Source organism: Pinus tabuliformis, chromosome 3_2 (genome assembly GCF_031772625.1).
Source record: "Pinus tabuliformis cultivar Carrire ecotype Pingquan chromosome 3_2, CPIR1, whole genome shotgun sequence".
Lineage (NCBI taxonomy): Eukaryota > Viridiplantae > Streptophyta > Pinopsida > Pinales > Pinaceae > Pinus > Pinus tabuliformis.
In genome coordinates this window covers 171,389,749-171,413,487 of record NC_142302.1, presented here as the reverse complement: position 1 = coordinate 171,413,487, position 23,739 = coordinate 171,389,749, and the positions used below count along the sequence as shown (strand labels likewise).

General features: G+C 39.7%; 2 protein-coding genes across 9 annotated transcripts in view; one reads left to right on the top strand and one right to left on the bottom strand.

Annotated features, from left to right (window-relative positions):
- Positions 1 to 235: 235 nt before the first annotated feature.
- LOC149180339 (ubinuclein-1-like) overlaps positions 236 to 23,739 on the top strand; it is a 341,784-nt gene continuing 318,280 nt past the window's right edge. For 5 of the 8 annotated variants that reach the window (XM_089416032.1, XM_089416031.1, XM_089416030.1 and 2 more), the window contains exons 1-4: positions 237 to 1,013; positions 14,563 to 14,667; positions 14,950 to 15,036; positions 15,175 to 15,251. In XM_089416032.1, the coding sequence (XP_089272158.1) occupies positions 684 to 1,013; positions 14,563 to 14,667; positions 14,950 to 15,036; positions 15,175 to 15,251 (599 nt within the window). In that variant the 5' untranslated portion in view covers positions 237 to 683. Of the gene's footprint in view, positions 1,014 to 14,562; positions 14,668 to 14,949; positions 15,037 to 15,174; positions 15,252 to 23,739 lie in introns of all 8 variants that reach the window. The other 3 variants (XM_089416029.1, XM_089416027.1, XM_089416028.1) reach the window with 2 other exon arrangements.
- LOC149180340 (uncharacterized) lies at positions 19,533 to 21,257 on the bottom strand. The gene is made up of 2 exons (XM_089417956.1): positions 19,797 to 21,257; positions 19,533 to 19,692 (listed from the first exon to the last, which is right to left on the bottom strand). Exons 1-2 carry the CDS (start codon positions 21,170 to 21,172, stop codon positions 19,533 to 19,535), a joined length of 1,536 nt encoding a protein of 511 aa, XP_089274082.1. The 5' UTR covers positions 21,173 to 21,257.

Genomic DNA, 23,739 nt, shown 5'->3' with positions numbered 1-23,739 from the left:
TATTAGAATTGAATCCAAATATATGAAAAAACAAATTATGATCTCAACCACCTAAAACACACCTCCATAAATTGGACAGGAAAAATATTCATTAATCTACATTAAAGTGTGAAATACCAACTTAAATTTAAAATTAAATTATTATCATTATTATAATAAAGGAATTGAATATTTTGATGGGACTGCCCAACAGTGGTGCATTGGATCTTCTCTCCCACGCGTTCCAACGAAACACCCTTGCTCACATTCGTCTTGTCGCGGTTCCGAACTTGAAAGGCTAACATTTACCCGCCTCGACTCTAACTTCCATCGTGAGTGGGAAGGCCTCGAAGCTTGCTCCACTCGCTCTCTCTGCGTCAAAGGGAGATCGGGGTAGAGACGTGAAGCAACTGTTTTTTGTAATTGATATTCATTTCTACAACTATTACGACCCGCCCTTGAAGGTTGTTGTGCGTACAAGCCTTCCATTCAGCTGCAATTTCAACTCACTCAGCGAGCGACCGAGCTGGGGAGCGGCCGTTAAATGTGTGGCATGCAAGGAACAGGATGGAATGCTTATATGTTCATCGCCAAGCCAAATAAATTGTATTTTGCACATTTAGACGTTTATGGTGAAGTGATGGCGGGGGCGGTGAGGAAGTGAGGGGGAATTAGGGTGCGCAAAGGGGATTTCAAGGAGAAGAATGCCAGAGGAGGAAGAAGAAGAAGAAAAAGGCGGTAAGGGAAGTTATTCAGGCTCTTTAGTATTGTTATTTTCACCACCGGAACGAAGAGGCGGCATTTCCATTCCACCGTTTGAAACCCGTCAAATGCCCACGCCTCTGCAAATGGCTATGCCTACGCCGCAGCGGTTTTCCGTGGAACTGAGGCCGAACGAAACTACTGTTATTTCATGGAAGAAGCTGGTAAAGGATTTGCAAAAGACTAATCATATTCAGGCGTTGGCTTCTTCTCCTGCGGTCCAGCCTCCTGTCGGTGCTCATCCCGCCTTGGAAGCTCGGATTGCTCCAGAGGTACCTGCACTTGTCCAGGCACTGCTTTAAACAATTGATGCTGTTTCACACTTTCTGATAATTTTGAGTGAATCATTAAGCTAGAATACATCATAAAGAAAGTATCTTCAAATACACAGGATCACAAGGTACCTAAAATTTTGCCAAACAGGGTAATGTCTAGTCAAAAGTATTGACTTTGATCTGAAAGGATTTCCGCAATAGAGTACTAATTGAAAGCGAGTAAGTAAATGGTCCCAAAATTCGTCTGAATTTATCTTCCTGTGGAATGGTCCAAAATTGCCGTCAGCGGACAGTGCAATTTCCTGCATCTTTCAGTTGTATATACCCGTCCTAGGGTTGCCTCGCTGTTGATTTTTGACCAAGGTAATTTGAAGCCCAGGCCAACCTTCTCTCGGCAATCAGAGTGAGGTCCAGTAGAATTTTGAGAAGTCCAATTTATTGCTTCGAGCTGTATTACCTCGTTGATCTATCAATACTAGTGTAGCAAATTTGGCTCGATCCCTTCCTTTTTTAATAATCTTGAAGGCATCTTATCAAGTAATTGAGCACATGGTCTGGACACTACAATAGCGTGATCTCTCCAGTGTTTGTTTATCGTTGGCGTTACTGGTTAGGGTACTCTATGTTGTGCAGCCTTCTTGGTTCGGTTACCCTGGCAGGGAGACGTACCGCAGAACAGCAAATAACAGTAAAACTAGATATGGAATAACAAAGAACATTGCTGATAGCAAGATCAAACTTCATAGCAGAATACGATGACATATCCACTATCCTTTTTATTTTTCTATTAGTTTTTTCCTTTAATGTTGACATGGTCCCACCCCTCCAGTCTGTACCTTGCCAACCCCAATCAACAATTAGCACATAATATGTAAAAATGTTACAAATGGGATTTGGACCTGGGTAGGGAGGATAACAACTTCTCTTCTTTATCACTTGAGCTAGAGCCAACTGACCCATCTCCACTATCCATTGCGGCAGCGAGTAAATAAGGCAGCAAGCAAAGCACTAAAGTAAAGCAGAAGCATTCATTTAGCCATATGAACATAAATGAATGGGTCTAAATATGTTCTCATTCACAGCTCAAGCTTTGTGGCACATATCCAACTCTTTGTGGACACTATGGCAGAGATAGAATGTAATATCCCAGCGTTGACCCCTGAATTATAATATGTAATAATTTTGTATTACTGTGTGAATTGGATTATGGGATAGAAATCAAACCATGTTAAGATGTGATAATCCCATGTTTCATTATGGGAAAAGCTTTGTAAATATTCCTAGTGTGGAGTTCAAGGCCAATGCTTTGCTAGTGAATGTTTAATGTCCTCTTCTAATTAAATTTCCCAAGGAAGGACGAAGTAGCCTATTTAACCCGGTAGGCTCTAGTCATTTGTAAAAGGGGAAACCCATTATTTGATGTTATTGGGGTAACATTAAATAATTCGGTGTAAATGGAGGAAAACTTGTTAATCAAAATTAGGAGGGAAGACCCCAAAGGGAATATATAAAAAGGAGAAAGGAGACTCATTTTAATCATCATGGATTGTTGATCTTTTTGATTTTTGGGTTGATATTTAAGACCCTTTTTTCCTCTGGTTGGTTTTAGTGGTGAAAGATTCCACCCTAGCTAATTCACCTTTCTCTTTACCCTGTTTAGCATAATTTATGAGGCAACATTCATCCATTTTGTGGCAACAAGGATACTGTGGTAGCAAGTCCGTGGTAGCGAAGGGTTCTAAGACATTTTTGGGCAACGAGTTATCCCTGAACCATTGACTTAGGTAGCAGCTTACCTTTAAGATATTTTCTATGGCAACGTGGGGCTTATGAGCCTAGATTCTGTGATAGCATAGACTTTTGAGCTAAGAAACTGGATTCGTCCTAAACCCTCTGCGTGTCTCAAATCGGTTGAATCAGACATGATTTGGTGGGACATGTGTCCTCTGATCATGTCCGGTTGTGTCTGAGGAACGAGTCCATCGTGTCCTGATTCTGGGACACATGTCCCTTGATTTGATGTCCCATAAAGGCTGGTTTTGGGTCATTTCTCCCTCACTTTTCTTTGTCTCTCTTGCTGTGGGTGTGTGGGAGCGAATAACAAAGGGTTTGGGAGCATTTTGGAGGCGATTCGTCTTATTTACAGGCAGAGGGATGAGTGGTTGAAGGGAAAGACAAAGATGTGGGATGTCTTTCCTGATGATATGGGTTTGGACAATAGTGTTGAGTTGGCATTGGCCAACTTGGATCTTAATGAGCCAGTGCTAGAGCCTGTCACTTTTGATGATGGTGATACTGTTGAGGGGTCATCCTCCACACCAGCAAATGCAGAGATGATATTGGATATAGAGGAGGAGGATGCAGCGGAGGAGAGCAATGGTGACCATGACAGTGATGCTGATTTTGATGATGATGATTGATGACTCATGAGCTACCTACTGCCTTGTACTTGTAGTTGTTTTGTATTTGATATTAGTCTATTTATATTTGCCATTGGCATTGCTACTACCTATGTAACACATTTTGATTTTGATGACTTAATGAGAAAACTGCAATTTCTTATCTTTTTCCTACTGGATCATTGATGAATTTGTCACAATTGTATTTGTATGCATAATGTTACTTTGTAAAACTTACATCTAGATGAAGATCTATGTTTGAATCAATGAATTTGTATCATCAATGAGAATTTGTGTAAGAAATATCTAATTTTTAATATATATATATATATATTTTTGTTAATAAAAATATATATAACGTGTTTTGTTCCGGGGGGGTCAACGTGCCTGTGTTGGACACTCGAATCCTCATGTCCTGCGTGTCTCCGTGTTAGGTGACTTAGCTTCTGAGGCATCGTTATGGGCAACGAGGGTTTTTGAGGCTAAATCTATGGCAGTGAGGCCTTTTGAGGTTAGAACAGAGGCAACGAAGGATGTTTGAGGCTAAATCTTTGGCAGCGAGGCTTCTTGAGGTTAGATTTGAGGCAGTGAGGCTAACTATTTGGCAACGAGACCTCTTGAGGTTAAATCTGAGGCAACGAGGGGTTGCTGATGCTTGTTTTGTGGCAATACATTAATCCCGAGGCATTTTTTGGGCAGTGAAATAACCATGAGACTCTACTTGAGGCAACAACCTATCTTGAGGGTGATATCCGTTACAACGCATCACTTCTAAGGCTTGGTTTGTGGCCGTGCAAGGTATGTTTGAGGTATTGTTGTGGCAACTAATTGACTTTCCAAACTTGACACCCCGATATTTGGTTCCCAACAATTAATAAGCGGAATGAATACACAACCATATTCCTAACACATAAAAAATATAGCAGAATTTTAAAATAATACTTGAATGAATGAATGAATGAAATTTTAACATCCACGGGACTAGATATAGAGCATACTTCATAATGAATCACACACACATAAACAAATTTATGCTCAATAAGCAGTTCTTTATTAATAAATTTAAAATTAATCATGGAACATACTTGGGCTCCCATACCAGGGATAATGGTCGAACTGAGAAATACAATACTGATCACCAACCTCACTACACTCTTTCAGACCCACCACATGCTCACTGAGAACAATCTTGTGCTACTGTTGTGTCTTAGCACCTCACTTTAGGCTTAATTTATAACTTTCCGAAGCTAAGATTGACGACCAAAATTAGCTCGTCAAGTTAACTGAAGATAAATGACATTACTTTAGTTAACTATCCTATCTTTAGCTTTCTCTACTTCAACTCAAGTACAAGTCATAAATTTAGCTTGCCTTACATGCACATCTCATGTATGTTACACGCAACACATCAATATGCTTGCAACTCACTTGCACACTCTGCGTGTCGCATGCAAGCTCCTAACGAGGCAAATCAAGGTCCTTCTAGTCAAGATACAAGACTAGAATTACCTTATGAGCTACAAAGCTCAACACTATTCTCTTATCAAGCCTTGGTTGTGGTAGCGAGTACTATTTGAGCCATTTCTTAGGCTTGGTTTGTGGCAGCGAGAGGTTCCTAACAACTTGGTACTGAATTGATGGAGACAATAGGCTGGAATTTTCTCAGTGAGTTAGTGGAATAGTACAATTGAGGTAGTGATGGGGGGAGGGATCCCTTGTTGAGAAAACTAGGGCAAATTTAATTAGGATTCTTTTACTTGTTTTTCTCGAATTACATTGACATTTCTTGTGATATTAGTTCAGCTCATCATCATTATTTGTTAAAATTGGCAACTAGGGCCAAACTCCATGTGGGTCTTTTTATTTATGGTAGCAGATATTTTTCTGGGGTTCCTCTCACTGAGAGGTGTAGGATTGATCTAAAGATCATCTGATTCTGACATGTATTCATGGAGATATGAATTTATTTATGTTATTTGACAATTTGTCAAGGTCGGCCAACAACCAAATTAGCCCAAATTATCCTCAACGTTTCACTATAAATAGAGGTGGCCTTCAAGTCATTTCACACACTTCACTCAAGACCTCTCGCCACTCGTTTGTGTTTGGTGGCAAGAGAGGTCAAGATGATGAAGCCCTAGACGTAGGAGGAAAGGAGACTAAGGGAGGAGACATAGCCGCAGGTCAAGAGGAGAAATGTACGCAGTCAAGGAGGCTTTTTATGCAGCAAGAGGAGGCTCTTCTACACAGCAAGGAGAGGCTTTAATCTGTAGCCAATAGGAGCTTCTACACGTTGTCTAAAGGAGCTTCGATACGTTGTCAAAGAAAGGCCTAAAAGAGCCCTAACCACAGGTCTAGAAGAGACCTTAATCCGTTGTTATAGGAAGCCCTAAAAGAGCCCTAGCCGCAGACAAAAGGAAGGCTTCTATACACAGTAAACCGCAGTTAAGGGGAGGCTACTTATGCTGTATGAAGGAGGCCCATTCGAGATCTAGAAGAAGGCCCTAATCTGCAGTTAGGAAAGGTCCTAATCCGCTGTCCTAAAGGCACTTATACGCACTCCAGAAGGAGCCTTTTCATGCTGTAAATGAAGGCCCTTATACATTACCTAAAGTAGCCCTTAACCGCAATCCTAAAGGAGCACTCATCCACTGTTAATGAAGTCCTAATTCACAACTAGGTAAAGACTCTAATTCACAACAAAGGTAGCCCTATAACGCAACAAGGAGATGTCTTATCACATGCATGTTTGCCGTAGGTGACTATGTGATAAAGGACTGTTTGAATAAGCCATAGTTATACAGTGAAGGAAAGCGTTGAAGTCTGCGCCTTAGTGTTGCTGAGTTAATGATGTTTATGTAACTGTTTTAAGAACATTTACTTTAGAGTTGCTATGTGCTAGGCCATAGGCCATAACATCATAGCAAGGGTTTCTTAGAGCTGCTCTATTGGACTATTTGGAGATTATGAAGGAAGTTTAGGTCTACCTCAGGTGCCCTCATCAAATCAACAACTTCTCACAGTCAAGGGAGTTTAGGGTTGCATATTGTGCCCTAACGAGAATTGCTGGAGCAACTAGTAATTGGAGTAATGCTACACCAGGTCATGCTACAGCACTCTTCATGATTGAAGATTGTCATAATGATGTAGGTTCTACTGTTGTCATAAAATCTCAGATTTGTGTATTTGTACCATCTCTCTCTTTGCTGAACTATTGAAGAATATAAGAAGATTTGATCAAGGGTTTCCCCACATTGGGGTTTGTCCCTGGCTGATGCCACATCTTGTGTCCTCTTGTCTTGGCTTGTCTTTTGCTGTTTATGTTTATGTTCTATCCGCACTTTACTATCATGCTGATGTGATTGCTAATCTGAATATTGACATTGGGCTAAAATGAAAAATTGAAGTAAATTGCTCTAAGCATAGAACATACCAAAATTTAACATGATTTCAGAGTTGAGGTGAAGACAAAGCCCAAGCAAAGAAGATTATTAGAGATTCCATTGACAAGCATCTGGTGGCCTACGTCTCTGATTTGAACACCTCCAAGGAGATCTACGACAGATTGGTAAGCATGTTCAAGGTTAGTGATGCAAAGCAATTTTGTTCCTCAAAAATAAATTGAAGGATATTAAGAAGGGCAAGGACGAGGATATTCAATCTTACTTCTTAAGGATCACTGAGAGAAAAAAATGATCTTCTATCGATTGGAGAAGTCATTCCTGATAGGGAACTTACTATCACAACCCTTGGAGGACTCCCACCCGAGTGGTATATATTTAGAACCACTATTTTCAATAATGATCGAATTCCAGGGTTTGAAGAATTGATGTCGAGATGGATTCAAGAAGAAACCAGGATGGTGGAGCAAGAAATGCTTTCTAATAGAGGCAACCCTATTGCTTTCTCCGCTCATGCCAAAAGGAGAAATAATGCAAGGTCTAAAGGTCTTTTCAATGGAAGGCTCAGATCAAAGAGTGGAAGGAAAGGCAGATTCTTTGCTTGCAATAAGTTTAGCCACTATGCAAGGGAGTGTCCAAATAGAAGGGACACATCACATGATGATGATCGCAATCATTCCAGGGGCAACTTCAACAACAATGATCGAAGGAATGACAGGTACAATGGAAAAGGAAAAAGGAATGCGGGACATCAACGAAATGATCAACCCTCCAAGAAAGCAAGGAACTCTAGGTATGAAGAATCAAATGTTGTTTCTGATAAGCAAAAGGAGTATTATCTTATATCGGCCCTCTCCTCTACCACTCCTCTGGATACTTTGGGAAATTGGCTTATTGATCATGGTGCTTCAAGGCACTTCACCGGATACAAGGAAACTCTCTCTAATCTGATAGAGAAGGAAACAAGCTTGGAGATTACTCTTGGAGACGATGCCACCTATCCCATAAAGGGTGTAGGGAATGTTACCCTTCAATTGAATGAGGGTAACACGATTCATTTACAAGAAGTTCTTTATGTACCTGATCTCAAGGAGAATCTAGTGCCCATTTCGACAATGGAAGACAAAGGTTACAAGGTGGCATTCATCAATGGAAAGGTACGTGTTTGGAAAAGGAATTTTAAAGATGCCTTTACTCTTGGGTTCAGGGTTGGCACTTTGTATCAAGTTGCAGGAAGTCCATTGGGGACCATGTTGTGTGACACATCTCTTCAATGGCACCAGAGGTCTGCCCATCTTCATTGTAAGGCCCTACCCAATGTGAGACAGATGGTGATAGGGATGCCTGAATTCAAAGAAGAGCATGAAGGTACATGTCCGAGATGTACCAAAGGAAAACTTACAAGGGGATCATTCCCCTTCATGAAATAGCAAGACCACAGATGTGGAACAACCTGAGGGGTTTGAGATTCATGATTGGGGATCTCATGTATGCAAGTTGAAGAAAGCTCTTTATGATTTAAAGCAAGCACTCTGGGCTTGGTATGAGAGGATTGATAGCTATCTGATGAAGCTGAGATTCACTAGGAGTGAAACTGATCCAAACCATTGCTTTAAGGTTGTGGATGATAGATCTCTCATATTGGTACTTTATGTGGACGACCTCTTTTTGACAAGTACAAATCCTCTCATTTACAAAATTAAGAGGGAGTTGGATTTCAAATTTGGAATGGTGGACTGCAAGCCTGTGACTATCCCGATGGAGCTTAACTTTAAGAAGTTATACGGTAGTGCTGCCGGACCTGAATTGAGAAATGCCTCTGAATTTCATCAACTCATAGAGGCATTGATGTTCTTGGTGAACTTCCGTTCGGATATATGTTTTGCAATTAGCATGTTGAGCCAACATATGGCTGAGCCTTATCACTCACGTTGGATTGGTGACAAGAATCTTCTAAGATATCTTCGGGGCACAATTACTCATGGACTGAGATTCACTGTCGGAGCTGTGAGGCTGCTTGGTTATTCAGATGCTGATTGGGCAGGCAGTGTGGTGGATCGTAAGAGCACTTCTGAGAGTTGCTTCTCTTTGGATTCTGCTTCGATATCCTGGATGAGCAAGAAGCAGAAGTCGATTGCTTTGAGCATCGCTAAGGCCAGATACATAGCTGCGAGTATGGCCTCCCGTGACGCTGTGTGGTTGAGGAAGCTCTTCAGTGAGTTGTTTGGACATGTGCTGGATACAACCATGATACTCTGACAACCAGACTGGTATTCGATTGCCAGAGAATCTTGTATTTCATGATTGCTCCAAGCACATAGACATCAGGTACCACTTTATTCGGATATGGTACAACGAGGAGCAATAAGGCTCCATCACATTGGCACTGATGTACGGGTCGCCCATAGTCAGATGAAGCCCCTGGGAAAGGTTAAATTCTTGACTTTTCGAGAACGACTAGGAGTTGTGGAGAGACCCTCTCCTGAGGGTTCTGTATGATATAGATCAATGTTCCACCAAGACTCCGGTGCGGGGAGACGCACAGGGGGGACGTGTGGGAGTACCCTCAAATTTTAGGGAAATTTCGGGTGTGCGGGGAGTCGTAGAGGTATATATATATATATTATATAACTCAAGTTCATATTCATTGTTCACTGTTCAATAATGAAAGCATAAAAATATTAAATAGACAATTGAAATTTGAATTGATCCATCCTCATCATTCATTTTGATACATACATCATTCATATGACATACTCAAGTGACAAAACTCATTATTGAGTTAATTATTTTTCATACATACCATGACATTCGAAAAACAAAAATAAAAATCAATAATAAAATATTCAAATACATTGATCGATATCATTCATCATTCAATGGTTCATCATTCTACAACAATGACTCGGCTCACCGTCCCTCAACTTAGCGTCTCAACGTTCAGGCAAACAGCGGGCTGGAGCAATGCAAGGCGACTGGCTTAGAGTCTTGGCTCAACAGCGGCGGCAGGGAGGTTGGCTGGGCGTGTTCACTGTTCACGCTTTCAACTGTGCGTGGAAATGGTATTTTAGCGCTGCCCGGAAATGCCTCTGCGTGGAAATGGAAATGACTTTGGGTTGAAATGAAATGAGTTTTTAACTTCAAGTTTTGCCTTTCATGACTTTTAGGTTTAGGCTTTTAAGTTTTAGTTATTTAGTTTTAATTTTAATTTTTTTTGTAGACTTTTAAGTTTTAGTTATTTAGTTTTAATAAAAATTTAATGGTTTTGATTTTTGAATTTTTGATTTTGAATTTTGAATTTTTAAGTCAAATTAGACAAATTTAAAGAGGGACGCCCAGGCGCACCCTTTTTGGGGAGTCTAGACTCCCACACTGAAGGGGGACGCCCAGAAGCACCCTTTTTGGGGAGTCTTGGGGAGTCTAGACTCCCACACTGGGGAAACGCACCCCCTTGCGTTTCCCCGAGACTCCCCAAAAAGGGCGCGTGGGGAAACGCACCCCTAAGAGACTCCCCGTCCCGGGTGTGTGGGGTGCGCGCACCCGACCCTGGGGGACGCGTCCCCGTGGAACACTGATATAGATATTGAGCTCTGGGAGCTCTGGGGGGCTTGGGGTACTTCTTGGAGTGATGAGCAACCATAGGGTGAGTGGTTCAACCTTCCCCTAGTGGTTTGCTATGTAGGCAGGATGAGCGGTTCATCCTTCTCCTACTGAGACACAATCATAGGGTGAGTGGTTCAGCCTTCCCCTAGTGATTTGTTGTGTACAGGGTGAGTGGTTCAGCCTTCCCCTGGGACACCCCTGGCGACATGTAAGCAGGATGAGTGGTTCATCCTTCTCTTGCTGAGACATCCTACCCATGCAGTCTGGGACCCATGGGAAGTACCTCTCATCTGGTGAATGAGCAGGGAAATGAGAATATGGACCATGGTACTACCGATGGACGCATCGTGTACTATCGTACTCCCTATGCTAGGATGATATCAATATGAGATCAATTGGAATTGACTTCGGGTCAGTAAGGGTGGTATGAGACACTCTCTTTATTTGGAATTGATTTCGGATCAATAAGAGTGGTATGAGACACTCTCTTTATTTGGAACCTATGTTACCGGATCCGTCAGCCCCAATGGTTGGATCCACGGATCCCCGTATTGGAGATGGATTCAGATTCGGATCCGCCCAGATCTGCCTAGCATCTGTCCATGTCTAAAATTGTTTGACGTCAGCACAAAATTCCAAGTCAGCGTACGAATCACGTGATAATGTAAAGAAAAACCAGCGTAGCGAATAATTAACAAGGGAGTTGGCTGCAATAGTTCATTAATTTTTTCTTTGGTTGACCATATTATAAATTATAAGCTACGACCGTTTAGATATTCTAATTAAGTTTTATTTTTATTTAAAGTGTAAAAAAGTGAGATTCATAAAGTAAGTTCCATAAAGTAACTTTAATGGTCATTTAATTTAAATATAAAGTAATTTTAATGATTATTTAATTTAAATATAATAATGGTTAATGGTCATTTAATTTAAATATAAAGTAACTTTAATGGTCATTTATTTTCTATGAAACCGGATTCGTTGGAAATCCCCTGCGTTTCCAAATCCCACGAATCGGACACGATTCGTTGGGGATTCGAATCCCAGAATGGGACATGTCGTGTCCTAACGGGACACGTACGAATCCCATACGTGTCCCGATTTTGGGATTCGAATCCCAAAAAAATGAAACTTGCGGGCTTAAAAAGGCGTTGTTCTTTCAGTCATTTACCATTTCTCTCTTTCAGTTTTGCATACATTGAGCTGTGGGCAAGGAGCTAAGGGTTTGGAGCATGATGATGAGGACATTGATGCTGATTCTGATGATGACTATGAGGATTGTTGACTCATGAGTCATGGGCTACCTATTGCCTTGAGGCTTGTATACCTGTAGTTGTTTTATATTTTCTATTTCTATTTGCCATTGCGGCATTGCCATTGCACTACCTATGTAACACATTTTGATTTGATGACTTAATGAGAAAACTATAGTTGTCAGTGTCTTTATCTTACTATCTTGTAATTGTAAGTTGTCTTTCATTTATGAATCATGATTTATCATTTTATGTGACATGTATTTGAATTTTGTATGTACTATGCATGCTAATTGCTATAATGTTACTAACTTACTTTGTAAATAGTAAAACTAACATCTAGATGATCTATGTTTGAAATCAATGAATTTGTATCATTAATGAGAATTTGTGTAAGAAATATCCAATTTTTAATATATATATATATATATATATATATATATATATATATATATATATTTAATAAAATAATATATAACGAATCCTACGTGTCCTGTTCCGGGGGGTCAACGTGTCTGAATCCGACTCTCGAATCCCCGTATCCTACGAATCCCGAATCCCCGTGTCAGGTGACTTAGTTTATTTTAAATATAATAATAGTAATTAATATTTTAATATGATGATACATTAATTTTAATATTATTAAATTAATAATTATTTTAAAAGTATTTACTATTATATAGAAGTTTTATATTTTAAATTTTAAATATAATTTTTATATTTTATATAAATTTAATTAATATTTATCAATAATATATTAATTATGATATTATTTATCTAACAAATATTTCTATAAATATTATATATAAAACCTATATATTTAAAAAGTAATATATGTTTTTATTTTTATATTTTATTTTCATATAAATTTAATTTTTAAAAATTATAAAATATTTTATATTGTTTGTACTTGCCGTATCCGGATCCTGGCTTTTCAAAAAACTGGCGAATCTGTATCCGTATCCAGATCTGAATCCTGGTAACTTAGTTTGGAACTGATTTCGGATCAGTAAGAGTGGTATGAGACACTCTCATTATATGGGACTGACTTCGGGTTAGTAGAGAATGGTATGATACATTCTCGTTTACTACTTCTTCTTCTTCAGAGTTCAGCAGAGCAGAGCAGAGCAGTGCAGGGCACTGCATTGATGGCAGAGATAGTATGGATTGTCAGATGGATTAGCAGATGGAGTTCTCCCTAGTTGAGAGGGAGTGTTAAAATTGGCAACTAGGGCCAAACTCCATGTGGGTCTTCGTATTTATGGCAGCTGATATTTTTCTTGGATTCCTCTCACTGAGAGGTGTAGGATTGATCTAAAGATCATCCGATTCTGATATGTATTCATGGAGATATGAATTTATTTATGTTATTTGACAATTTGTGAAATTTTCCTTTTCAGTGGTAAATTTCAAGTTGTGTCTTTTATGAATCTGGCTATTATACCAGCCCCTAGACTTACCAGCAATTTCAGGTTTATATTGTTGGCTCTTGTACTTGCCCTACCTTGACAACGACTCTCCTCAACCAATCCAGGTAGACTCTCCCACTGGATGACATGATCAAGCGAGCCAGCTTCGCAGCTTATATTTTGTTTCATAGTTTGATTATCATATATATTCTGTCCCTGACAGTCAATTATAGGTTCTGCAATTGGTCTAATTGTCTTTACAGTTCAAATGATAGACAGGTTGCCTCAGTGATAAACGATGCAAAATTTTTGAATCTTTACTTCTGGTCTGGTTTCCCAAGTGGCAAAGCAGTAGTAAAATAAAAACAGTCATGTAATCTTCTTCTTGTTCTAAAAAATTAATATAAACTGCCTAATCTTACCAAAAAGAAGACAATGGTACATTCACATAATATACACAAGATTTACCGTGGAAACCTTTAACCAGGAAAGACAACCTAACTGAAAGCCACACCTCTTTGTATCTCATTACATTAACTTCACCATTCACAATATAATATTTAGGTATTCCATAGCATCCAATACCCTAATCTGTTTTTCCGGATTAGATTACAACCCCAATTTCTTGACTGGAAATAGGTTACAATGAGACAAAAAGTCACAAAACGGACCAAAAACAGAGCCGGCATTTTCTTTTGGGGGTTCAGCTCCTGAACCCCCTGCAGGGGTCCCATTGGTCATCAGTGGCTGCCAGCCCAGGGGGTGGGGGTGATTACCCAGCTGGACCCACTTTGTCTTGGGATGAGACAAAGTCTACCTGGAAAGAGTAAACACATGTCCAACAAGAACTTCTCATGATAATTTTGGATAGTTTACCTTAAGACCCTAAGTCGGCTCCTGTAACAAAATAAAGTTTTCTGGTATCCTCTGTTATGTCACAGTAAAACAGGAAATTATTGTCCTGACAGCAATAGGGTTGTGAATACCAGAAAACACTCCAAAATAATTAACTATGGCGAAGGAAATGCTCAAAATTCAGAAACAAAGTGTTTCAGGCTTCAGCTATACTCTGAGCTTAAGTGACACTCTGTATTATCAATTGACCATTCATAAAGGAATTTAACAATCAAACAGTACTAAACTTACAAGTTTCGAACAAATGAAGGCGTATGCAAGTTAACATAATTGAGAGGTAATATATAGGTAGAACTGCAAGTGTACTTTCAGAAAATAATGTTGGTTTATCTTCAGATAATTGCTTTCAAGCAGTTAAAATTTCCTTTTAATTGGGAAAAGTAGATTATTTTCTCTCTGTGGAAGAGGGACATTATTGACAAAGGAGAGTATTTTATCCTCAAAATAATATTGATTACTGTTCACATTTTTATTTGCATATATTGCTGCTGTATAATATTAAATGTGCTAAATTTATTTTGAGGGGAATATTTCATTTCTCATTAGAGGAAGTTTAATTGCCACAGGCTCTCTTTGGGGACTCTCAATTACAGAAAGATGGCCTTTCTGCTCCTGCCCCTGCCCCTAACCGTTTTAGTGCAGTAATTGAGAAGATTGAACGCTTGTATAAGGTAATGTATTTGGTCCTCTTTTTATTGTTTTCTTCAATGCCTTTCATTTGAGAGACTCTCTGCTTGTGGTGTCCATATCATTAAAATTTAATAGTTGCAAACAGTGGATCAAAGGTATTTAAAGTTGGGAATCATCTTATGCAAATAAGTGTTACACTGCTGATTGTGTAAATGCTAGAGGCATGTGTATGCAATACAAATATTTTCCTAGAATGTTGCCATTTTCTTGGGCTAGTATTTCTAAAGGAATTAACAATATTATTTCTAATCTGGATTTTACAGGGAGATAGCAGTGATGAAGAACTTGACGAAGTTCCAGATGATGACCAATATGACACTGACGATTCTTTCATAGATGATGCGGAGCTGGTATCTGTTGGATTTTTCTTGAAATTTTTTGAATTTGTAGCTTCTGATGGTCATTACACCTCACATTGTACTGATTAGTTAGTTGCTAAGATATTTTTTTACTCACAATATCCACACCATGACATGACTTCTTTGTAGGATGAATACTTTTCAGTAGACAAGTCAAAGACAAAACACAGTGGTTTCTTCATCAACAGAGGGAAATTAGAGAGAGTGTAAGTTTCTAATTTTTTATTTTCATCTTTAAATAAACAGTTTAAATCATGTCTTTGTTATTTACAGTGATTTCTTTTACATCTGAAGTGCAGTGCTTCATAAGATTCACAACATTTACATTTTCTCGGTGCCTTTCATGAAGTGCCTTAACACATCCTTCTTTCTATTAAGTTGTGGGGATTCAACTTTTCACAGGGGCAGTCTGGCATTCTATAGGATAAGATAAATTTTGGCCCTGTAACAGCCTATATTGTAAGAACCAATTGTATAGGATGACAGTGAATTGTAAGAGAGTTCGGATGTTTGTTCTTGTAGCTTGCATTTGCATCATAGTGTCTTTCCTCAGAGAATGGATGGCTCAGGTGTGTTAAACACACATGGACAGCAAAGACAATATGAAAGATAAAACATGCAATACAATTTTTATTAACAAGAGATATACATTTATAGTACATTGTTGTGAATGTTGGGTTTCACATCCCAAGGTCTCTTGGACTCCTTTTGTCCATTCGGCTTCCACACTAACCCATTTAGGATTAGGTGTCCAACATTCCCCCCTTAATCCGAAGGGTTATGTATGAGTCCAAGAAGAGAGCTATAATACAAAATGTGCAAATATGCATGGCAGCACTAGGCTGAATGTGCTCTATGAAATGTTGGTATAAAGGGCGGTGGTTTAAGGATGACCACCAACACTGGAACGCTTAGTGCAGTTCCCGGAACTCTTCCAAAACTGGCAAGAAACTGAAGTTTTCTGCTAGAGGAAGTGATCCTATTGTTTTAAAGAGGGAAACCTTCAACCATAAAAGGGAGGTCTCACCCCGCATAAAAGGTAAAACTTCAACTTGAAAAGGGAAGTCTCAACCTGTGATGGTTTAAGGATGACCAACAACTCTGGAATGCTTAATGCAATTCCTGGAACTCTTCCAAAACTGGCAAGAAGCTGGAGTCTTCTGCTAGAGGAAGTGTTCTCAATTGTGTTCCTGGAATTCTTCCAAAACTGGCAAGAAGCTGAAGTCTTCTGCTAGAGGAAGTGTCCCAGATTGCCAACTGAAGGCATGTTCATGGGCATCTTAGTCTCTGGCTACAACTCTGAAACTGGTGTGGCAGGTTGTGGCTCAGGTTCGCTTGATGTGGCTTTGAAGCTTGTAGATGACCATCATTTCCCCCCCTGTCAGATACAAGGTGAGAAGATGGAGAAAACTCAACTGCAAGACTGTTCAATATTCTAGAACAAGTTCTGACATGTGTTTGGAATATCTTCTTGGCTGTTGATGCCCATTGCCAAGAAGCGATCCATCCAAGATGAATCTTTGTTCTTGCAGGATGTTTATTTCTGAAGCATCTGTGTGAAGAATGATTGGTTTTATGACAATGCTTACATGGATGAAGATCAAAACAGTGATCTTTCAAATGGCCAACTCGGTCACAGTGTTGGCATTTTACAATCTGTTGTTGTTGTTGCTGTGGAGGAAGAGGAGTAGAATCTGGAACAGCTGGAGGTGAACTTATCATGAGGAGCAGGTGAACTGTCATGAATAAATCCAGCACTCTGAAACTGAATGGGCTTTGAGTAGTCTGGAATATGAAAGGACAAGTCCTTGTCATATCCAAGACCAGTTCTGTGCTTGTTGTGGACAAGCTGTTCCCAAGGTCTGATGATGGGCTTGGGAAGTGCAGACTGAGTTTCTGCATCTGCATGTACAACTGCTGCTTTATTTGAATGAACAGTAACATTATTGACTTGCTGCTGATGGGTGGTTGTATCAATGTTCTGAACAAAAACAGGTTCAGAATGATGTCTATTTTGATGTAGCTCTTCTTGCTGTAGCTGTGATTCAAGCTGCAAAAAATCAATCTTTTCCTGTGCATTTTGTAGACATGTCTGAATTTCTGAGAGAAAATCCTTACTAATTTTGATTGTCCCATCAACAGTGGAAAAGATTAGACTATTTAATAACTGTAATGCATCATCAATTTGCTCCATTTAATGACAATGTTGCACAAATATCTCACACAATGCCAAATAACCGCAACTTTAAAGAATATAGACAGCCCCAATGCTTATGAACATTGAACTCTGTCGTTCCAATTAATCCTCCAATTGATGAGGGTGCCCTTTTAACAGCTCAGACCACATTAATAGAAATGTCTCAGTTCTTTGATGGAATGGATGAGGATAGAAATCTTCGAAATACCAATGGACATGAGAAACCTTTGGATGTGCCTCTAAAGTGCGGGCAATCCTTAAAGCTGTTGAATTTTTTTTTTTTTTTTTTTTGTACACGAAGGTGCAGGGTCTTTATGCCACGAAGAATCAAGTACGCTGCACTTGGACTTAATACACCTCCCAAGACATTGTGCAAAGCACGTACTGTGCCAATAACCTTGTTTGAACCACTCAAACTGCCTGCAAGAACATCATTATGACCTGCAATATATCTAGTTACGGAATGCAATACAATATCTGCGCCGAGTGCTAACGCTTTCTGGTTAACAGGCGTTGCAAAAGTACAATCTATACAAACCAATACACCCTTTTTATGACAAATCTTGGAGACCAGCTCAATATCAATACATCGAAGATAAGGGGCTGCCAACTATTACTATCTAAAGCCGCTACCAGGGGCAGTGAGGTTACCATGGAGGAAGCAGAACCCATAATTCGACAGTTATCATTGTTGATTTTTCAAGCTAAGGAGCTTCACTATGACAGTGCTACTATGATCATGAAATTGAAGGCTCAGATACAAGCGCTGGAAGATCGTGCAAATGCTGCAACTATACAAAGTACAACATTTGGACAATTGGCTGCAGAAGCTGTGCCCAAGGGTCTTTACTGTTTTGGCACAATGCTATCTAAGGAATGGTCCAAAAATCATAAACTACAAAAATACATGGATCAGCAGAATCATTCACCTAAACTCGCAGATAATAAATTATATCACTTTTGTGTGTTTTCCGATAATGTGCTTGCTACATCTGTAGTTGTGAACTCCACAGTTCAGAATGCCGATTATCTGTGAGGAGTGGGGGGAATTTTCAGCAGAATTTCCCTCCCCCTGGTAAGAAGAAGATCATGATGATTCCACAGTAATGGACGTTGCCCTGCGGGAACAGCTCCACGCATAAATACGCCGCTCTTACTCAAATTCCATGTGTAGAAGATTGCAATGAAATCTGCTAGAAGGATCCTGTTATAAAGGACCATCCATGGAGTGCTTATATTGATCGTTCTCCAGGGCATGATGATAACTCTGCGGAATGTTACAATGCATGCATCACAGGCTGTGCTTATAAGCAATGTTACCAGACACGGAATCGGCAATAAATCGGCGAGGCAAAAGAGCGAAAGTTTTAATCGGATCGGGAAAAAATCGGGAAAAAATCGGCAAATTCATTAAATAAAAATATACACATATATTGAATTAAAAAAACCATTTTTCATTAATATTGGGTAAAGGTATGTCCAAACAATGCATAATATCAATAGATGTCCAAAATATCATGAATAAATAAGTATCTCATATATGTTATGAGTCCACACATGATCCAAAGCACTGAGTCTTGAGTCCTTAGAAGCATATGCTTCTAAAAGTTTACAAAAAAGTTAAAAACTGCATACTAATCAGAAAAAATCAGCAACTAAGAGTCTAAGACTCTTAAGAGTGAGAACTAGAAGCGATTCCTCCCGCTCCTTCGCTTTCTTGACTCTCAAAGTTCTCCAAGTCATGAAGGCTGAAAAGAGGAGGCTCATCTAATTGAACCCATTCTGCCGCATTTGTAGCTTGCAAATCTAACTCTTCAAGGTCGATTGGTGAATGATCAATACCTGTCATTATCATGAGACATTGAAATGTGAATTAAAATTTCACTTTGAAGTTTGAACTTTAAACTTTTAAAGTACAAACTAGATTATGAAACCTTCAAATTCAAGCTCTCGAATCTCACCTTGTATTTGTTTGTTGCGAAGTCGTAGATTGTAATGGACAAATACAAGGTCATTCAAGCGTTTTTGTGTCAATCGGTTGCGCTTCTTAGAATGTATTTTCTCAAACATGCTCCAGTTGCGTTCACAACCTGAAGCACTGCATGCTTGGTTTAAGATTCGAATGGCAAATCTCTTCAAATTTGGCGTATCACTACCAAAGTTTTGCCACCAAAGACCTAGCAAGTGGTAAGGGTTTGTGAGTAGAAGACTAGAAGTACCAAATTAGTAAATAGTAAAAACTTAAAAAGAAAAGAAAATTTAATAAAACATTTAACATACAAAATAAAGTTTAAACTTTAAACAAATTTAATGAATTGATGAAGCCTTCAAGCTGGGTACCTGACATATACTTTGTCTCATCATCCCCATATCTTCTTTTGATGGCCTCCTTTGCGAGATCCATCGCCTCATAAATGTAACCCATAGCGGGTTTGTCACCATCAACCATCCTGAAAGTTCAAGCATTCAAATTTAAAGAAATATGAAACATTGTAAATAAAAAGAAGCTTGAAATGAAATTTAAAAAATGAAAAAGTTAAAAGACTAAAAGTACCTGAGAACTCTAACAAGGGACTCCGTCACAGCAATAATCTCTTCAGCATCTTTCCAGAAGCCATCATTAAACACAAGTGCAGCAATTTCGATGCCTTCAGTGGTCTTGGAATGTTTAGATCCCATCCACTCAGGTCCCAAGAACATCCTCTTCAGATTTATCTTTTGCTCAACCACAGATTGCAAAGATATGAAATTTGTTGCAAATCTAGTCACTGCAGGTCGAACAATTTCTTTACCTTCAGTGTATATTCTCATAGTGTTTAGGACAATAGTGTGGTTGTATAGGTATTTGGTTATGGATTTTGCCTTCTCCACAACCTCATGTATCCAATGAAGCTTACCAATGTCCTCAAGCATTAAATCTATGCAATGGGCAGCACAAGAGGTCCAAAAAATAGTGGGGTGCCTCATCTCAAAAAGTCTACCAGCAGCCATATAATTCGCTGCATTATCGGTGACAATTTGTACAACATTTTCTTCTCCCACTTCTTGAACGACTTCCTCCATCATTTCACAGATAAGTTGGGCAGTCTTAACCTTATCTGAAGCATCCACTGACTTGAGAAACATTGTGCCTGCGGGACAAGATACAAGGAAATTTATTAAAGTTCTATTCCTCTGATTTGTCCATCCATCACTCATGATGGTGCACCCTGTTTCTACCCATGATGAACGAAACTCAGCTAGCACAAGCATGACATCTTCAACACTCTCTAACAACATATCTGTCCTAAGGCTCTCTGATGTAGGGGCTTTGAACCCTGGACCTGCAACAGCAATTGCATCAATCATAGCTTGCCAATAAGGACTTCTGGCACAGTGGAAAGGTATGTCAGAATAGTACCAAAAGTTAGCAATGGCCTTCCTTGCCTGACTATGGATATTTTTTTTCCAACCAGTGCCATCCAAGGTAGGTTGGGAACCGGGTTTTGTGCGGGGAGCAAAAAAGGCGTTTATGTTTCCACCTCCAGTGTTCAAGGAAGGAGTTGAAGGACTGGCATGGCTTTGAGTTTGACTTGGCCTTGGAGGCATGTGTGGAAAACTTGGGAACGACATTGAGGATTCAACAGATTGAGGTGACATGGGGCTAGTGGCAGAAAAAGTATCAACTCCAACATTTCCTATTTCAGCAGTTTGCTTTGCTTTCTTGGCATTATGCTGCTCTAACATTTCAAGGGCCAAGGCTGCTTGGTATTGGACATTCTCGTCAACGGTGCCGCAAATACCTATATCATGGCCAGGTATTTTTGCAAGGTGGAACTTGAATCTATAAATGCCTCCACTGCATTCCTTTTTGCAAAATTTACAAAGGAGCGTGGATTTTCCGGGAATCTTGTCACAATAAGCCCAAGCAAAGTCCCGCTCTCTCGGCATTGTTGTTGCTTTGAACTTGTGTTTAATTTGTGGCTTCTGTTAAGATTTGGAGTCCGGCTTCTATTTAATTTGTGGCTCCTGTGAAAGACAACAAAAAATCAAATTTAAAAATCATCCAAAAACTTAAAATATTAAAACATGTGCCAAAAACTTACATATTAATTCACTTCTAAGTTCTGATTCGAAAACGTTTTCCATATACACTCTGCAAGGGCATAATAATATAGCCTAGCCAGTCTGTAAAGTTGGAATATCTCCTTCAACAAATCATAACACAAGATGATAGGGCTAGTACTGTACTCCAATCTGTAGGAATATCTCCTTCCACTGTATATGTGTGTTCCATGAAAGTTTGGCCTCAGCTAGACCTGTATGGCAGCTCTGCAGTAAGAAATACAGCAGGAACTATGTCTCAGCCTTTATTAAAACTGAAGCCATGTTAGTGCATAATTGCTGGATTAGTATTATTTCAACCATGATTAGTGCACACTGACATGAGACCAAATCCAGAAGTTACAGGCATTCTGCAGAAACAAACTAGCAAGGCTGAAAATCTAAGGTCGTTGAATCTGGAAGCATCACTAACTCTTTAGCAACAGATTATTAATGCATGAGATTAGCTACTGGATTTAGGCAGTCTATCATTATGAACATCGTATGCCTGACGTGACAATGATAACTTAGTTGACTTAAGCTGGAAATGACAAGAAATTCTCAGACGCAATGGCAGACTAAATGATCTCATGTCAGATCTGGATATGAATCTCTATCATAGCTGGATCCAAACTGTGCCCTGGCTGGATCCTAGATGGATCCAGTTACAGATCCGTATTACTGGTTGGATCCTAGGCATATCTGGATCTGCAGATCCTGGAACCTACCCAAACAGATACAGTAACTTAGCAAAAATACTTAAAACAGCATATGTATGTCGTTACAACAAACATGTATAAGGGATCACATGCAGGATGCACTGTTTGTATAGATTGTAATATAGGAAAAGTCAACTCAGAGCACAGCAGTCGCAGAGACAGAATCTTTGACCAGATCACAAAATTATACCAAAATTAACCAGAGTTCCTCACTGAGAATAGAAGTATGTAGAATCTAATACCGAAATCCATCCACTTCTATTGTGGCATAGCTTCAAATTACGAGATCAAAATTATACTATCAACCAATCATAATACGAGATGATGTGGAGGAATATTACGGCATAGAAAAGAACATTACAGTACTGCTTAATTTTAGCTAAGTGTCTGAGGCCAACTCAGACAACGATGCCTCAACTACTGTGATCAATCTCAATGACGGAATGCAGCAACGCTGCAACACAGTTTGGTAACTATATATGTTGGATGGATAGATGGCATAAGTTGATATTCATGTGTGAGATGTTAGTAATGAAATGGACCACTGTACAGGAATGCAGCGGCTCGGGCTCACGCAGGTTACCTCGTCTTCAAGGCTGAAGGCGGCTCGGGCTCACGCAGGTTCAGCAATCCGCCCGTGCATACGTAACCATTCCGGCGGCGTCGAAGACTCGAATCTCTGCGTCGATAGTGAAACTCACGTAGCCACTCAGCGATCCGGCGGCGTCGAAGACTGAATCTCTGCGTCGATAGCGAAACTGTGAAACCCGAAATACCTCGGCCCCGATACTAATCCGAAACCCGAAATACGCTTTACCCGCCATAATCCGAAACCCGAAAAAAAAAAAAAACTGGCGGGACTCGCCAAAAAAACGCAGAACCGGCGATTTATTCAGAATCGCGAGTCAAACTCGCGTTGACCACGATTCAAAATCGGTCAACGCGAGTTGACTCGGAAAGTTTTCGATCGGATCGTTTAGCCGCCGAGCCGATTTAAACTCGCGATTTTGCCGATTAAACGGCGATTCCTGTTTCACTGCTTATAAGTTAAATATTCCCATGGAAGAATTGAATGCTCTCCACCGAAACAGATCACCAAAGCCTGAGAATGTGAAGAAGACGCTTCATCAAACAACGAACACGAGAAGCAGATTCATCAAATAGCTTCAGCATTGCAGATAGCACCTTCCTTTAAAATGTAGCTGCTCAGCTTCAGTGCCTTTTTCGATTTGAAAATGCTGGCTGGAAAAGTGGAGACCCATAATTTCCCATAGGAAAATATCCTCCCATAGGCGGACCATATGACCACATATTTGCTTGCACAGGTCTAGAGGGAGTTACATTAAACAGAGGTCCATTATTGTTATTGTTCCTGCGCGGGGCGGCCTTGCAAGTAAGCGTGGCCCCATCAAACGTCTTCGTGGGTTCCTCGAGCGTATTCTTGGCGGATTTCTCCGACTTGTAAATAAAAAAAGGCGTCACCTTGTCGAACCCTAACGGCCCTTCTTCAATCTCCCCGTTTGGCAGGTTCCTCGGTGTCTGTCAGAATTAAGATTCTTGGCGTTACACAAGAACTGCGTGTTAATCGAATTGAATTGTAACCTAACACCAACACCAACACAAAATCCTTGGTCGATGGCTCGGAGAAGCTATCATTCCTCATTATATCCGCTCTGCATTAATGACATTGTGTGG

Bases quoted from the DNA above. Each gene is read 5' to 3' on its own strand.
- LOC149180340 (XM_089417956.1), bottom strand. From the start codon at position 21,172: ATGCCGAGAGAGCGGGACTTTGCTTGGGCTTATTGTGACAAGATTCCC. The intron at 19,693-19,796 runs GTACTTTTAGTC...TTGAACTTTCAG, and splicing joins TCCCTTGTTAGAGTTCTCAG to GATGGTTGATGGTGACAAAC.